Source organism: Poecile atricapillus, chromosome Z (assembly GCF_030490865.1).
Source record: "Poecile atricapillus isolate bPoeAtr1 chromosome Z, bPoeAtr1.hap1, whole genome shotgun sequence".
Taxonomy (NCBI): domain Eukaryota; kingdom Metazoa; phylum Chordata; class Aves; order Passeriformes; family Paridae; genus Poecile; species Poecile atricapillus.
In genome coordinates this window covers 13,260,835-13,278,122 of record NC_081289.1, presented here as the reverse complement: position 1 = coordinate 13,278,122, position 17,288 = coordinate 13,260,835, and the positions used below count along the sequence as shown (strand labels likewise).

The 17,288-nt window shown below is 40.6% G+C and overlaps 3 protein-coding genes across 4 annotated transcripts; 1 reads left to right on the top strand and 2 right to left on the bottom strand.

Moving 5' to 3' along the window:
* The first annotated feature begins 3,340 nt into the window (after positions 1 to 3,340).
* On the top strand, positions 3,341 to 5,060 carry LOC131573106 (EF-hand calcium-binding domain-containing protein 10-like). 2 transcript variants are annotated; one of them, XM_058826703.1, is made up of 5 exons: positions 3,341 to 3,474; positions 3,595 to 3,759; positions 3,865 to 3,927; positions 4,039 to 4,123; positions 4,637 to 5,060. In XM_058826703.1, the coding sequence occupies exons 1-5, from the start codon at positions 3,375 to 3,377 to the stop codon at positions 4,671 to 4,673; spliced, it is 450 nt and encodes a 149-aa protein (XP_058682686.1). In that variant the 5' UTR covers positions 3,341 to 3,374; the 3' UTR covers positions 4,674 to 5,060. The 2 variants fall into 2 exon arrangements, with proteins under 2 accessions (XP_058682686.1, XP_058682687.1); XM_058826704.1 differs by lacking the exon at positions 3,865 to 3,927.
* Positions 5,061 to 5,690: 630 nt separating this feature from the next.
* LOC131573105 (RAD50-interacting protein 1-like) lies at positions 5,691 to 16,606 on the bottom strand. The gene is made up of 14 exons (XM_058826702.1): positions 16,523 to 16,606; positions 15,279 to 15,474; positions 14,859 to 15,100; positions 14,516 to 14,689; positions 14,289 to 14,438; positions 12,990 to 13,146; positions 11,051 to 11,161; positions 10,641 to 10,866; positions 9,911 to 10,048; positions 8,982 to 9,181; positions 7,559 to 7,773; positions 6,722 to 6,902; positions 6,519 to 6,637; positions 5,691 to 5,926 (listed from the first exon to the last, which is right to left on the bottom strand). The coding sequence occupies exons 2-14, from the start codon at positions 15,453 to 15,455 to the stop codon at positions 5,713 to 5,715; spliced, it is 2,304 nt and encodes a 767-aa protein (XP_058682685.1). The 5' UTR covers positions 15,456 to 15,474; positions 16,523 to 16,606; the 3' UTR covers positions 5,691 to 5,712.
* On the bottom strand, positions 16,512 to 17,197 carry LOC131592725 (collagen alpha-2(I) chain-like). The gene is made up of 2 exons (XM_058864452.1): positions 17,078 to 17,197; positions 16,512 to 16,991 (listed from the first exon to the last, which is right to left on the bottom strand). Exons 1-2 carry the CDS (start codon positions 17,195 to 17,197, stop codon positions 16,512 to 16,514), a joined length of 600 nt encoding a protein of 199 aa, XP_058720435.1.
* Between the last annotated feature and the right edge of the window lie 91 nt (positions 17,198 to 17,288).

The window sequence follows — 17,288 nt, the reverse complement described above, 5'->3', positions numbered from 1 at the left end:
GCACAGGAACAGTCCATTCTGATCTGCAGGAAGCTGAGCAGACATGGGAGATAGTAAGGAGCTCTCCATTCAGCCATGCTGGGTAAGTCAGAGGCAAAAGGCAAAAACACAGATTGTGGAAGCAGGGGTGGACTACCTTAGCAGAATAAGCTGCCTAGGCATGCTGAAACAGAACCAGAAAAACCAAAGCTCAGTTGGAGTTGGAACTAGTGAGAGATGTGAAAGACACTTCCAGAACATTAACATGGAAGGAAATGTAAAATGTGAGCCCCACTGCATGTGATAGTTAACCCGGTGACAGAGGACAGGGAAGTGACGGAAGGACACTCATTGCTACCTTTGCTTCAGGTTTTAACTGGAGAGGTCTGTGCTTGGAGCTTTGGGCATAGTTTGGGCACTGAGGTGCTATCCCCAGGATGTCTGAGTGAAGGACTAGTTATCCTGCATCTCTAGAAGCCTATGGGAAAAGTTGGGCTAGATTCAAGGATATAGGCTGATACCATTCCCATGTAGCTGAGCACTGGAACACAGAGCAAATGATGCTGTGAAATCTCCATTTGGAGACAGTAAAAACTTGAAAAGGCAGTGAGCAACCTGAGCTGGTCTTTCAAATTAACCCAGTTCGAGAAGGAAAGGGAGTTGACCACAAGATCTCCAGAGGACATTTTCAACTTAATTATTCCACTGTTCTGTACAGTAAAAACAACCAAAAAAGTTGTTCTGGCTGTTGGAATAATTAATACTCAGAAGCTCAGTATTTCTGTAGTTAAGCAGTTTCCTCTGTAAATATATATTATAAAATCCCCTGATGAAGAGCTCACCTGTATCTTAGAAGTCCTTGGGGACACACAGAGGGAAGGTGCAGTGGAGCTGCAGCAATGGCAGGACCAATCCCTACAGCTCACCCTAGCAGAGTGCTTCCCAATGTCCATGCTGAGGAGCAGCAGAGGTAAAGCCTTAAAGGAGCTGCTCTCAGCAGCTGTGTGCACAGGAAGCCTGTGGCACATCTGAGGATCTTCCTCAATCTGTATTGCTCCTGTCTTTTCCCACAGCCCTAGGCTTCAGTCTTCTGCCATTCCCATTTGAAAGAACATGTCCATCTGCCTGTTTCCCCCTGCAAGGTAGTTCTGGAGCCAGCTGCATTTCTGACCTGCAGTCCCTGTTTCTCTTCATTGTTACAACTCTTAAAGGCTCATTGTAGTCTATTTAGCCCTATTAAATTAGATAAAAGGCTTAAATTATTAGTGATATTCTGTAGAAGACTCAGCTTCTGTCACAACAGGTATTAAGCCTTTTAAACAAATTAATTTATATAACCAGGACACTTTAAACACATGAAAATAATTTAGTCCTTTAGTTCTTTATTAAAACTCATTTAGCAGCATCTCTATAAAAGAACCAGAATAATTTCAAATGTTTGTCAAATCCTGTTTTTCTCAGCTACCAGAAGTTCAATTTCTCTTACAATAGCCCATGCAAGCTCTATACAAATTATCCTGAACTATCATACTTTTTATCCATATATATGGATAGCTGATACTATCATTATATGAACTGAAGATAATTTATTACATAAGTAATAAATATGTGATTCATTATCAGAATATTTTTTTAAGTAAATAAATTGTGCTTCCTTAATAGGGGAATAGAATTTTAAAAAATACATTTCTTGTTGTAAATCAAATTGGGGTCACTCTGTTTAGTGATTTTATTTTTTTTTAACCATTCCTCAGGGGAAAGCACTTAAATCTGTAATTCCTGTGCTTATTCTTAAAATTTTAGCCTTAATGTGTATTTCATACTGGTTATTTGTTGACCACTAAAGGAGAAACATCTTTTGCCAAAAGCTGGTTTCTTTTACCCAAACACTGTCCTACTTACCTACCAGTATCTCATTTGTTCTTTTCCTGTCAATCTTCCTATCCTCATTTTCAATAATGTATTTTCCAGATCTCTATTTCTCCTCTGCTGACCAACTCTTCTCCTGTTTGTACTTCTCCACATTTCCATCTGCACTTTCTCCTATGGCTCCTTTTCGGGAAAAATTTTTGCTAGTGCTTTGTGAACTCTGCAGAAAGGCATAGAAAGACAAATGCAGGAATGGATTGAGTAACTATGGAATGTTTTATTTAGGAAAAGGAGATTTCCATCACTGCTTGGCAACTGTCATAGGAGGCAACTGTTAGAAACCTCTAGCCCTGAGACTCAAACCAAGTAGCATAGTAATTTAAAATACTAAATACATACAGCACATGGCTGTACAATCTCTGCAGCTTTGGATGCTGCCTTTCTCCCACTTTATCTAAAAAAAAAGTGAATTCTATTACTGTCTTGTGATAGTTTTGGCAAATAGTTGAATATATTTAGCAATAGTCTTTTCATAGGAATACTGTTCTTTACTATATGCTCATTTACCATTGTTGGATTTTATTTGATGGCAGACAGTTATATATTTGTAGATTTCCTTAATTTTGTTTTAGTGAGATACTTTACTTGATTACGGTTCTATTAACAGAGGGTAGTACAGTGAAAAGCTTCTTTCATGTCTCTTCTCTGTTTGCAGAGGCTATGCTGCAAGGCTCAATAATGGTTTTAAAATGCAAACTCTCTTCCTCTCCATTGCTGGCCATTGGTTTTGCACTTCGTACGGGTGTGGAGCTCTGGGAACATCCTGGCAGCCCCTCACACGGCGGGGATGAACCAGGGCTGTGCCCGCGGAACGGTGAGAGGTGAAGAAGGTGGTACCGCCGGTGGAAGGAAACGTGGCTGGAGCTAAGAACACAGAAACACAGAATCCTTAGGGCTGGGAGAGATCATCCTGCCCAAGCCCCCTGCCCTGCAGCAGGTGAGACGGGAGCGCACCCAGGCGGGTTTGGAATGTCTCCAGAGGAGGAGACCCGCGCCCGCCCTGGGCAGCTGTTCCGGTGCTCTGTCACCCTCACGTAAAGTTCTTCCCCATCCTGAGGTGGAACTTCTTGTGGTTTTTTTATGGCCAACGCTACCCGACCTGTCGCTGGCATCGCTGAAAAGAGTCTGGCACATCCTCTTGGCAGCGGCCTTTGAGATATTTGTTGCATTGAGAGAGGATATCATTAGTCTTCTCCAGACTAACAGGCCCTCAACACCTGCACACGCGTTAAAAAGCACCGCGTGTAATTTGCTTTCCCCACGAACCAACGCAGAGCCGGGACCCAGCCGGGAGCGAGGCGTGGCTGTTCCGGTGCTAACGTGACGACTTCCAGGGAAGTCAGTTTTTCCTTCCCCTTCCAGCTCACCCCAGCGGAGCGTCCCGCTCCTCTGCTCGCCCTCCTCCCGCCCCGTGCCCGCCCAGCTCCCGCCGCGGGCCCCGCTGCCGCCTCACGCCTCACCGCGGCATGGCGACGGCCGAGGAGCAGAGCCGCGAGTACCTGCGGCGGCACCGGCTGCCCGAGCTGCTGCACCGCCTCGGAGCGCTGCTGCTCTTCCACCGGCCCGGTGCGCACGGGCCCGGCCCGGCCCCGCCGAGAGCGGGGCGGCAGCGGGGGCGGCGGGGCCAGCGGCCTCCGCTCCCCGGCTGAGGGCCCGGTGCCCGCGGGCACTCTCACCTCGTTGCAGAAAGGCCACGCGAGTTCCTGATCCAGGTGCTGGAGAGGGTAAAGGCTGGGAGACGAGCCGAGGGCGAGTACCCGTTCCTCATGGACGAGGCCAACGTGGACGCCATGTTCAGCCTGCTGGATGTCCTAGGCCAGGGCCACATCAGGCCCGTGCAGTACAGGGAAGGTGCGCCCACCTGCACCCCAGCTCACAACAAACTGTTTACTTGCACAGAATTATTAAAATAGTTTCCAAGTTGCCCATCTGTATACTTCAGAATTATCCACACAGCTGCCCACAGGACCTGGAACTTGGGAAAGTTGAGAGTTACATGTGGTTGTTTCCTACATAGAAGTTATGTGTTGTTATGCTACACGTTTACCTTCTGTTAGATCAAGGCACCTTTAAATTTCAATTTGTCTTTCCAAAAGACTCACATAAGAAATTCTCTTTTGTTAACTTTAGCTCTTAAAACTTTGGGACTGAGCACTGAGGATTTGGAGCTAGACGATGACATGCTTATCACACTGGATGTATTCAAGAAAGGAATGTAAGTTTAATTGAAATCGTAGTTTTGTTTTTTTTTTTTGGGGGTACATATGCATAGAAGATATTTTACTGAGATTTATTTTTTATTTACAAAACTACATAATTAAAGGACTTGCTAGTTTAAGCTTGACTGTGTCACTTTGCGTTGCAAGATTAAAAAAAGGTCAGTGATTGCCTGACCTTCTTGCCATGCTGTAAGGTGAACCAAACTCCATTCCCTCCACCAGCTCAGTTTCAGGATCTTCTCATGGTACCCGCGCCTAGGTCAGAGCAAGGGTCATCAGGCAGCCCAGGGGTTAAAATACGGATCTAGAAATGTGGAACAGTGAGACTCTGTTGTCTTTATCAGGGGTGGTACCACAGCTGGAGATGAAATAGGTTCAGAGTTCAAATAATTCCTCATAGTCAAGGTATGGTTCTAGAAGCGATTTTTTTAGTAACTGTTGCAATTGCTGAAAGGTAATGAACTAATAATCTTAATTATCTAACTAGAGATTTTCTGTTTCTGTCTTAGGAAGAAAAAGATGCTGGAGAGCTGGTCTGTGTATTAGTTTGAGCAGCGTTCTGCAATATATATATATATATATATATATATATATATTAAAAACAGGCATCTTCCCCAGTTTTTCTTCTGGTTTGTCAGCTGTGTTGATTTTAAGCAATACTCTCTTTTTCTCATCTTCCCCACCCTTCAGAGGAACAATCAGCTGAAAAGGACAAATGACAACAATGTCTTCATGTTGAGAAGGCACTGAAGGGAGTATCTTTAAGAATTGCTGTTCTTAATATAATTAGACAGTTAAAAAAAGAAGTAGAGATGTCTTACGCAACTGAAATAGTATTTTGGAGTTTCCTCTTTCAAATTATAGTTTACAGTAAAGAATTGTTACCCGTTGGCTCATTACCACTGAATAAAATCAAGTTTGTTTTTGGCCTGGTGCTGGGTTTTGGTTTTCAGGTATTTTTAAGGAAAAAACAACAATGTATGACAAATGTCCACAGGTAAATACCAAGTGGTATTTTCAAATTTAGCACACACTATGCAATTTATAAGGAGAAACTTAAAAAAAAAAAAATTAGGAGATTGTTTTTTCTGTACAAGACTCTTAATTTCTGTGAACAAAACAGTGAAATATTCCTTCTTTCTGCATTGATTATATACATTTTAATACAGAACATCCGTTACCTGGATTTTGGAGCTGTGAAACATCTGTGTTTAACTGAAGACCAAGCAGTTCATAGGGAACATTAGCCCACATTGTACAAAAACACATTTACAGTGTAAATACTCTGTGTTCCTTAGAATGATACAGCAAACACTGACAAGGCAGACTATTCATTAGAGATGAACACAGTTTTAGCTTCCAAATGCAGTGGCAAGGTGGCCATGGAAAATAAGATCTGCACAGTTCAACACCAAGTCATTTTGAATTGTTTTTTTTTTAACTGTATAGAATAAGGCGAAAGATTAGAGTAAAACATTCTCTCAGCATACAGAATTGAAATAAATAAGTATTTAAAGATATCTGCTTTGCTTTTGCTTGGAATAAGTAATCTAGACCAAGTTATTAACCATTTCTGAAGAAGTCTTTATTTTCCTGTATTTGGCCAACTAGCTCTCAAACTGAGAAGAATCTCAACATCCCTTTGAGACAGTTTATAAACTCCAAGTTCATTTAGTGCTGCTGTTGCAGATGGCTGGCTTGGCTTTAATGATTCATTTTCTGAAGCTGACTGTAGGACATCCTTCAGAAGCAAGGCAGAGCCAATATTCAGGTTCAGGATAATGCAGGCTTCTTTTATGCTAGAGGAAAAGTTACATGGATTAATGTAAGCAGCACAAATTTAAATGTAACAAAAAACCTTCCATGCTCCATGTTGGTTTAAAAATATTCAGATTTCAGCCCCAATTCGATGAGGATTTTGATGCTAGACTCTTCAGGAGACTGTGGGCTAGGAAAAAAGACTAACCAGAAAGAAAGTAGCAGCTTCTCATCCATGACAGCAGCTAGACTGCTACACAAGATAATCCTGAGGAAGAACATAGTTTTAAGTACTCCTTCTAACAATAAAGTTTGTTGTGTTGTAACTGTATCTTTGACAAGTTTATTTGGCCAAAGTTTCAGAGGTTTGTGCTACTTAATATTTCTTCCATAATTTTATCTAGACCTCCTGACTGCACAGAATACTCCAAGACATGCCAAAGTCTGTGCTGTCTGAGTACATGCTGCAGAATCAATTTTTCTAGTTGAAAACATCAGATGCATGAATGATCCACGCCTTTAAAGCGTGGATACAAACTAACCATGAAAAACACTCGGTTTTAAGTAAAACACTTGCATTTCTTTGGACACTCACTTTTGAAATACCAGTAGATCAGAAGTTTGCCTACTTACTGCTTGAAGTAGTTTTCTGGCCTCTTGCAGTAGTGTGAAAATAAGGGGAACAAATTCCGACTCATGTCAAACTGGAGTTGTGCTGCTCCTCCTTCATTGAAATGATTTGCCATAATGATCTACAAACACAAAAGAGGTGCATCTGCTGTTTAAGCCAGTCACTGAAGCGTACATAGCACTGCACAGGTCACACTGATACCCACTTCCTGATAGATGTACAAATCCACTTTCTCTGCAAGCATTTGCCAGAAAATTTTAAACAGCGAGTGGCAGAGCTGCTGCTCCAGTTGTAGCAAACGGTCTCGCAGTGTCTGCAACATCGGGCACGCCGTGCTCGACAAAGACATCACTGCTTGCTCTGCTTGAGAGGGTAAAGACAGCCACCTAAAAGAAACCATTGCACTGCAGTTGTTAGAATTAAATTTATATTACAACAACTGAAGTTAAAATTACCCTTTAAAAAAAACCTTACCCATTTGCAATGTTTCAGAGACAATTCTTTCCCATTTCTAATCTAAAAGTTATCAGTCTAATGCTATGTTTGAATTTCATTTAATATTAAACTCATGCTTTAGTTATAAAATCTCTGAACATGTCATTCTAGGGAACCCCATCTAACTTGAAAATCATTGAGTTGTATTTCTTATACGAAGTACTTCAGAAATTCTACTCAGGAGAAAATATTCAAGAATCCCTAGGAGTCTGTGAAGACAGAACAGTCATGATAGCCCATTTTGCATAAAATCTTCAATACTACTATGAAGAAAATAATTCCTGCTCAAAATAAAAAACTAGAACGATCCAGAATCTTTCCTAGGGTTTTTAACTAATGAATGCACTAATTGTGGAACTACTTTAGAAAACATAGCATGACAATGGTCCCAAGGTAAGAATGAAGAGAATTTTCCAGAACTCATTACCCTGCAGCTTTCCCACTCCAGAAAAAAAATACTATTATCTATTCTTGTCTTTATTTACCTCAGTATTTTTAACAGGAAATAATACCGTAATATGTGAAGAGATTAAATAAACAGAATCACCTCTCTTTTTTGTACAGCTTTGCAGCATCTTTGACCTCTCTGAAGACATGATCTACTTGTCGCGTCAGCATGTCGTGCTTCAGGCGCTCCAGGAGGTTGATCATGTCATCAAAGACAGAGCTCTCCATGGACGCCAGCTGTCCCAGCTGGAGCTGGCTCACCGTGTCACTTTCTGCACAAACCTCTAGCTCGGCCTGCTGCAGCTGCAAGAAGAACTAGGCAAACAAAACCAGAGAGGAACACCACAGAAAATAATCTTACCCCTTGAACTTTTCATTGGAACTTTGTTAGGCATAGTTCTAGAAAACACTCTCCTCTGGCACATTTATAAAATAAAATTTTAAGATTTTAAAAACACTTTCTTATCTTTCCCTGTGGTCCTGATTTAGTGAAAAATAAAACATGCTGGTTTAATCCTAGTGATGGAACTGATACAGGTTTCAGATACAACAGCAGATAGGTAAAGGGAACAGATCTAGAGAAATACAGAAAAGATATTTTAAGATTGACAGCAGCATGCTTTTAAAAAAAATTACTACCTTGGCCTCTTTAAGATTTGCAAAAGTAAACTTTAATAGTAATTTTTTTAGCAATGATTATTCATTGAATCATAAATTTACTGTGCTGACAACAGCAAGAAAATTGAATTTATCAAGATCAATGTGACATTGTGGTAATAGCTTGTTGGTTTTGCTTTTAAGCAGTTCAAGACACTGTAGTATATGCAGTTATACAACATGAAGACTGCTGTCCTGTCAAGTCAAGATTATCCCCTGCTAGAGCCACAGCTTCCTGTGAACACAGTAAGAATTTGGAGGTTCCCACAGCACACACAATGCCTTGTTCTGCACACTCCATGTGTAACAGGTTTTTTGAACTTTAGCACCAATAGTCTTAGAAATGCTGAAATTCTGCACTAGGCCATGCTGCCAGCAGGCTGTTGTACAGCAGTCACTAATTCCCAGTTATCAGTGAGTGGCCTTTCTGGGCCACACCTGAACCACGCTGCAACACAGATTACCCACATGGGATTTGTCTAAGGTCTCCTGACATGGGAGGAATTCAAGCACCAGGCAAAGGCTGCTTCTCTCGTTCAGAGATCTCCAAAATCAATTCATTTTTTTTTTACAATAAAAAGCATTTTAAAAAAACTACTTTTTTTGTCTCTTCAGATTGTTCCATTTCCCAGGCTCTCTCTGCATTTCCCTAGGAAGTTTATAATTGGCATCTTAGGCCTCAAACAATAACCCGTCCTTATTTATTCATCTTTTACTAAATCCAAATTTATATGTCATTCTATTTTTTCAGTAATTAATTCTCTTAATACACCTAAAAAGTGATGAAAATAAAATGTCTGTTACAAAACAAACATCCAAAGTCCATTTTTAAATATTTTGTTTCCTAAAGAAGATTAATTACTTACTACATTGTCAGCCCAGTCTGCCAGCACTGTTGCTATATAGTTAACAGCATTAAGGATTGCACAGTAGCGGAATCCTAAGGAAGCTCTTGTCTCTTCCTTCATTACTTGAGTTAATCGTATCCTGAAATCATCAACTAACTCCTTCTGTAGGCCCAGGAACTGGAGTTTTCTAGAAGCTGTTGGAAGATTCTTATACCTGTCTGGAAAGACATTAATAAAATGTTTTTAGGCTTTCCAGCAGTAAATAAAAGCTTTTCAAAAAGAAACATTACAGGCACATTACCGTACCACCTCACACCTATGAGAACATAATATAGTCATTATTTAAATGTCAGTATTTAAAACAGTTGATATTTCAATGTTTTCAGGGAAACTGTTTGCCCATGCAAAAGCTAAAAAGGCAATGACTTTCTTCTCCTTCCTCATTCCACAAGCAGCTTATATTCTAACACTTGAAGCAATGTGTGGTAACACCACACCCTCCATGGTGGCCCCTTAAATCTTCCTCACACAGAGAAAAGCCATTGCAGATGCAACTGTCTCCTGAAGACACGCTTGCTCTTATGTACTGTTGCAAAAAAAGAGAAGTTACTTAATAGCTTCTGAAGTCTCACAGATTGGAAAGGACTATTAACATTTATTACTGCATTGCAACAAATTATATTCTGCCAACTATGAGAGAATATGGTAAATATCAAATGTATATTTTTAATTATTATTTTGCAAACATGTTACTAGGTCAAGATTATTCACGCATGAGTTAGTGTCCAAAATACAAAATGAACAGGAAGCTTTTATTAAACTGCAGACATGACAACTTTGCAACTTGGTGATTACTGCTGACCATGAATATTTAGTAAAGAGGTCTGTTAGCTGAAAGTTCTTTACTGTTCATTACAAACAAGAGCAATGCCCATAGATATAATTACCTGTTATAACTAACAAGAGAGTCATAAAAGTTTCAGCACAGTCTGGAACTTTCATTTCATCTACATCAGTGATATCTTTGTACTGTGATATCCACGCAGCCTCTGATGAAAGCATAGAGTCCATCTTCTGAAGAGCAACTGAGATGGAAAAAACTTGTAAGTTAAGTTTTTAATTTAAAAAAAAATCTAACAAAAGCCCCTCTAAAATATATATCAAAATAAAAGCTTTATGTCTAGTAACTTAAGTTCTGCATTATCAGGTTATAAAAATTACTGACAACTCATTTCATACAAAACCAGCTTCAATGTATCTGCATTTGCAATGCCGTTAACCGAGTTAAACTGCAGAATTGATTGGGGGATTTTATTTGTTTTTTAATAGTTGGCTCGTTCCTTTCCAATATACTACTTTTTCATTTCTCAGAAACTAATGCCTCACCCTTATTTCCGTTTAAAGTCCATCTCTGTCTGTACACACATAACATTTGTCTAAAAATAAGCCCACTTGATTGCATACAGCTTAGGGGCAAGAGTGCCACAAAATACAGAAGTACTGTTGAAACCAAATCAATTTTTATTCAGAATAATTACAGAGCATTAAAGTACCTATGGTTTTGTTAGTAGCCCTGTCCAAGTGACTTATCCTATTTAAGAAGGGTAGCTGTGTAAGTTGACACATACTTTCTGACTGTGCAACATAAAGGCCAAAAAAATGCACTGGAAATCTTACATTTTTTTTCCACTGTTAGCCACCTTTGGAAGCAGGATTCTTCTGACAGAATATGCATGCAACTGGGAAAGCTGCTAAGATAACCATGAACGCTGTATAACTCTCTCTCAAATAGAAGTACCTCATCCACAAGGTGACAAAAGAGTGTATCATCATACAACAGGCAGGGAATATCAGCAGCCAACTTCTCCAAAATCAGCATTACTAGAGCACGAGAGAATTCAAGCTTTGGAAAGGAAAGAAGTGAATGTCAGAGACAGGAAGTACTGACATGTGCAAATACGTACACAAGAAACTGCTACTAGACTTAGTCTTACCACGTACACGTTTCAGTGGAAATGGGCCTACACAAATATCTATCAGAAGCTTAGATATTTATATTCACATTTACAAACCATTTAATTACTTACCCCAGCATTCACTGAAGATCCTGCCTTGTCCAGTATTGGCTGGATTTTGTCATCAAGGAACTTTGAATGATTTCCAATCCACATAAGTACTTGTGTTAAATACCACTCAGGCTTATTTAAAAAAGAAAAGACATTATTAAATGTATCCAAACATATATCCAAGTGCTACTAGTATTTTAGTACAAATTTTAAAAAATGCAGCTCCTTCCTTACCTTCTCTTGATCACAGGTCATACAAGTCTTTCACTCTGTTTTACTTAACTTTCATTTGTATAAAAGCATTGTCAGAAAAATATTTCTGGATTTTCACTGTCTTAAATGTACCAAATATTGTGTCTCTCAAGCAAAAATTCCATTTTTATTTCCCCTTTCTCTACTGCTTTCTTACTCATGAGAGCCTTGTTTCTGCTTCATATGCTTCTTCCTGTTATCCTGTGTGGCCCTCATTTCTTGGTACAACAAAAAGGATGCACTCCTGAGAAAAGCTCTGCTCTTATTGTTATTGTACCTAACCTCAGTCCCACCTTCCCCCTAGAAGTGGGGAATCACTTCTTATTTCACATTTTAATGCCTTTAAGCTTTTTCAGTTTCATCACCTAAAAATATGGGCTTCAGGTTTTGATGAACACTTCTTTCAGCGTTAGTGCAACTGGAAGCAGTTCCTGTTTTCCTCATTCCCAACAACTAAAGAACCTTCTGCTGAGGTGCACTCACATTTTGTGTGTCTGTTTCTCACCTCTGTATTCATTTTCAGTTGTCTCATTCATTTTATCATGCTTGGGTTGTTGGGTTTTTTGATGCTCCTTCCCCAGCTGGGCAAGGTCATTGTGAACTCTGAGCCTCTCCTCTGAAATACTGTTAATCCTGTCCAGGTTGCTGCCTTGTAAATATTTTACATTGTTTGGGTTTTTTTTCCTTATTGCATTATCCAAGTAATTACTAAAAAAAAAACCCCAAAACCCAATCCAAAACCCCAACCCAAATTTCAGCAAAGCCCTGTTGAAATATCTTTCTGACCTGAATCTAGATTCCCTGTAAAATTTTCTTAACAAGTTCTTCTTCTTTAAACAGTTGTTCACCTATTGTTGTTTGCAAATTCAGTGTCTTGAACATAATTTTCCATTTGCTTTTAAAATAATTTTTGTTCATATCTGAAACACCTCTTTCACACTGACCTACACAACAGTATTTTAAAAGCTCTGTAGTAGCATCTGTCAAGACTGCAAATGTATTTAAATTTACACAAGATGGTGATCATAAGCAGACTTGGGACTTGGGCAACAGGACTTGTAAAAAACAGCTCTCAAACTCTGCTCCAGATGTGTTACAGTGGCATTAGTGCAATGAAACCCATTCCAATGCTAATTCTCAAATAAAAATCCTCAGTCCTTGAAGGCAATTCACACAAAAAGTGAGTCAGTTTCCAACAACTCGGCATCTTGTTTTATGTCAATTAAAAAAATTCAACCCATTTAAAAAAAGAATTATTTAACAGTACCTTTAGACTAATCCCATTTCATATCCTAACTGCAGAATCCAATATTTTCAGATACATGAAGGTAGCCAAACACAATGCCAAAAATCAAAGTCACAGCCTTTGAGCTCAGGAAATACAGAACAGCACAAAACCATTTTCAAAAAGACAGAAGAAATTAATCAAAACTTGTGAACAGATGGGAGTCAGTCTAAGATTGCAATACTGCTTTATGAAGGATCTGGGCAAGGGAAAAATATTGCCTCACTCAGAGAATATGCCTGTGTCTCTGAAAAGTCTCAAAGTGCTATCTCGATGTCTGTCCACACTTAGGTAGGCACAAGAACTGCACAGGATTCAAAGAATCCTGATTTTGGAAAATGTGAAATCCATACAATTTAAACACAACAATCTAGAGGTTGCTTAGAAAGCAATTGAGAAATGTCAAACCACTTTCTCACATACCTTGTTAAGAACATTGGTTTGTTTATTTCCAGTGAAATGATACTTGAATCTCTTCTGAAGAGGATTCAGCATGATCTGTATCGGAAGGACAATTGGCGGTGAAGGGGGTAAGGGGTACTTTTCTGGCAACTGTTTAGGTTTGGTTAACAGCTCATCTCTAAGTTTGACAGTCAAGGATGGATGTAAGCATTGAACTATCCCAGCATTATCATTTTACTGGATAAACACTGCTTAGTTCTACAGCATTGACTGAAGGCAGTATTATGAAAACAATACAATTCCTCAAATATAAAAGATATTTAAAATATTCCACTTTACATAATATTATATATAACTCAGGCCCTTAGAGATTATTTATTCAATGACAATACATACCCCTTAAGTCTGTTTGATTTAGGAAACTTATAAGAACCCAGCAAACCACCATTGTCAGAAACAAACACAGTGGCTGTCCAAGAGACACACTTATTCATATTTGTTAAAGGAGGATAAAGACTCCTGGAATTAATAAATGCAATACATGATTTCCCACTTTCATGTAATAGATTTAAGTGAGCCAGTCTGCCAAACCAAAATTGGTGCCAACTCAGGATTGTGTACAATGGCCTTGCATCTTTCCACTACATGATTAAGAAAACCAAAAAACTGGCAGCCATAGTCACACACACAAAGACTTTGTTGAGCTTTAATTTTAACTATTTTTTTGTGAATTATTTAATTCATAAAAATCAGGAACAGAATGAGCGGCAGTGCCCTCTGAACAACCTCAAAGGCAGACTATGATTGTTGCACAACAGAAATCCTTATGCAGTCTCCCCTTTTTGTAAAGTCTCCTTCCAAGACATGTATGTTTAGTTTTCCCTCTTTTTCTTCTGGGGTGAGACATATTAAAGTGATTAAAGCTGATTTCATATAAGGCTATAAAAGGGAAAGCATTAACTGTGGCTAATAAAACACACATCACACCATTTTTTCATTAACATGCATGGGTAATGGTACCAAACAGTGTAAGGCCAAATCCTCATGCAACCTCAAGTGTCAGCTACAATGACAGCACTGGATCTGATGATTTGGAGTTAAAATGTTGCTACTGACAAAAAGGACGACTTTGGCACTTGGCTTTTTCTAAATGCCAAAGAAAACCCAGACAAAAGCCCCCACAACATTCTAATGTTAATACAAAGCAACATAAATTATGTCTCTAGGGAGAATAAAATTTCAAATAAATCTCCTTGAGAATGTCCATCTCTAACAGTTTTTATACATGCTAAAATACACCACAAGAATTTAAAAGGATACGAGGTTTGCAGTTTCAGAAGCTGACAGAACAGCATCTCCAAGTTGTTGTACACCTCAGGAGCATTGGCTGGTGCAGCAAGGCCAAATGTCTGGGACTGAGGCGGCCCCACAAAGGGCCAGCGGAGCTGTGTCAGTACCTCCTCAAAGTCACTGCAACATAAAATAAGCACTTGGATGTAAACTTACAGTACAATGTAAAGATGAGGGAGTCACAGTATCTCTCTTACCTTGTCAATTTGTCCTTAAGGATTTTATGCCAGAATTTAACAGTGGATCTCACAAAAGCAAGAAGATGAGAACAAGATGACTCCTGAAGTTTAATATCCAGTTCTGCCATGAAAGCTAGAGTACTGGCTGCCTCTGGAACATTGTTGGTCATCAGATATTGCTGAATGCTATCACTATAAAACACAAAAAAGTCAAGGCCAAATATTTATTAATGATAACAGAAAAGAATAATTTGTGTATTGAAAAGTAAAGACAAAACTTTCTTGAATTTAAAATATTTTAATAATGGGATAAACCAGGTTACCAGCCTCAGAACATATACACAGTACTCAGAAACTTTACCTCAGCTCTTCTATGCGAGAAATCCACTTGAGGTAGGCCAGGTGTCGCTCAATCTCTTCAACCTGACCGATCAGTACATCGAGATCCTCCATCCATGGCTCGGCTTTCAGCAAGTGGCTATTGATGGACTCAGACAGAACAGTTTCTTCCTCTAGAAGCTGACTCAGAGAGTTTTTGGAATCTTCTGCATTCTTTAAGGCATTCTGAATTCTTTTAGGAACTTCTGATGAAACTGTAAGTACCTGCATTGACAAAGAAGTATTAATGCAGACATAAAACCATTGCACTGTGTAGAGCAGTACCATTTGAGATACTGATACATTTAATTTAGTTTCATATTCTTATTCATATTCTCATATGAATATATGTAATGTAACATGTTCAGAAGAAGGAAAAAAAATTAAACAGAAAGATGCTTACCTGTTCCTCTAAGTGCTTTTTATTTTCAGATAGCTTTTCAATCAGACTATCTAGCTTTCCCAGTGACTCATAGTCATTTCCAAGTTCTCTTTCCACAAATTCAGAAACATAGTATGGAATATCACAGTGGTCTAGATCTCTAGTGACTTCTTTCTTTTTAACAGCAATGCTTGCCATGTTTTCTTTCTCTGCAATACTGAGGATACAGTTTCTAATTAGCCAACACAAAGACAGCACAAACAAATATTATCTATAGAGGAACAAAACTCCATGAAAAACTGGGCAGTTCAATTCAAACTGAGACTGAAATACCATATTCATGAATTATACTGTTTAAGTGAGACAATTTGCTGGTTTAAGTCTAATCTGAAGTCTGATAAAACCTTGCTTACATATCCAACTGGTGAGTTATTATATATTAACTAGCAAAGAGAAATACATCTGTTAATTTCTTCCTTCCCCAAAAGCATGAATTCTATTTAAAATGGTTCAATAAGTAAGTAGTTCCTATATATATAAAATATAGAAAACTTAATGAAAAGTACAAAAAAAAATACAAGTTGCAACGGAAGATAACGTTCCACTTTCCCTTTTCACAAGTTTAGGATATTTCAGAGGCACCAACTCACCACTAATGTGTTACTAGCAAAGTATCTATATGGGCCTCACAATAATTTGGAAAATAAATGCATCACTGAAATATTTACCAAAAAAACCCCAGAGTATAACATAAAAGACACTTGCTGATCCACACATTTGGCAGCATCCAGAGAAACCTGACATTGAGAGGATGTTCACAGTGAAACAAAAAAGGCAACAATGACAACTGTTTGGCTAGTTCAATCCTCAACTTCTTAGTATCACTTTCAAAACAGTATTTAAAAATAAAAACCTATACACTTACACTTCGTCTGCTACAAGCTTTAATTAAGTTGAACCCCCTATTATACTGACAACAGCACAGAGAAAATGGTACAGCTGATGAGCCAGAGTTGTAGAGGCAATAGAGAGCACCAAAAAGAACAAACTGGGTGACCAAGGGTGCTGCAGAGGAAGAAGCAAAGAAAACAGAATAGCAAAACTCCTGTTTGCAGCAACCTAAACATAATATGGCAGGAAAAAGATAACCGAGCGATGCTGTTTTCATACTTAGGGAAAAGGATCGGGTTACAGGAGAGAGGAACAGGACTCTGGGCGCATCACTCCCAGCAGCTTCCTGCTCAGCCCCGCGGCTCAGCACCCACCTCGGACAGAGGGCCGGGCCCTTCCAAGGGCCGGCTGAAGGCTCTGCGAGCTCCGGGAGGCTGCGAGCGAAGCACCACCGACCACGGCCCGGGCCGTGCGGCCAGGCAGCCCCTCAGCCCGGCGGCGGCTCGGCGAGCCCTTCCTCCCCCGCCACGGGCGAAGGCCGACGAGCCGCCGCTTCCCCTCGCAGGATGGTGCCACGGGGACGGGAGACCCGCGGGTGCCGCCGGCCGGAGCCCTCAGTGTGCTCCCCGCGGCCCCCTGCGGCCGCAGCGCCGCCCCCGCCGCGTCAGCGGCGCCGCGGGTGAGGGAGCGCGGGGCGCAGGCGCGGCGCCGCTCCAGCGGGACCCGCTTCCCGCGCCCCGGGGACAGCCGCGTCCCGCCGGCTCGGGGACTGTCCCGCCCCGGGCTCCGAGTGACGCGGCCTGCAGAGAGCCGTGTCCCGCCGCGGGCTCCGAGTGACGCGGCCTGCAGAGAGCCGTGTCCCGCCCCGGGCTCCGAGTGACGCGGCCTGCAGAGAGCCGTGTCCCGCCGCGGGCTCCGAGTGACGCGGCCTGCAGAGAGCCGCGTCCCGCCGGCTCCGGGACTGTCCCGCCCCGTGCTCCGAAGGACACGGCCTTTCCCCTCACGGCCTCCCCGCCCCCTCCGCACGCAGCCGCCGTGGCCGGCGGCATGACTAAACACCGGCTTTGCATTTGGCTGAAAAGGGCAGGTGGACTCTTTAGAACAGCTCCACTCTATTTCTTTTTCCCCCACAGGAAGGCT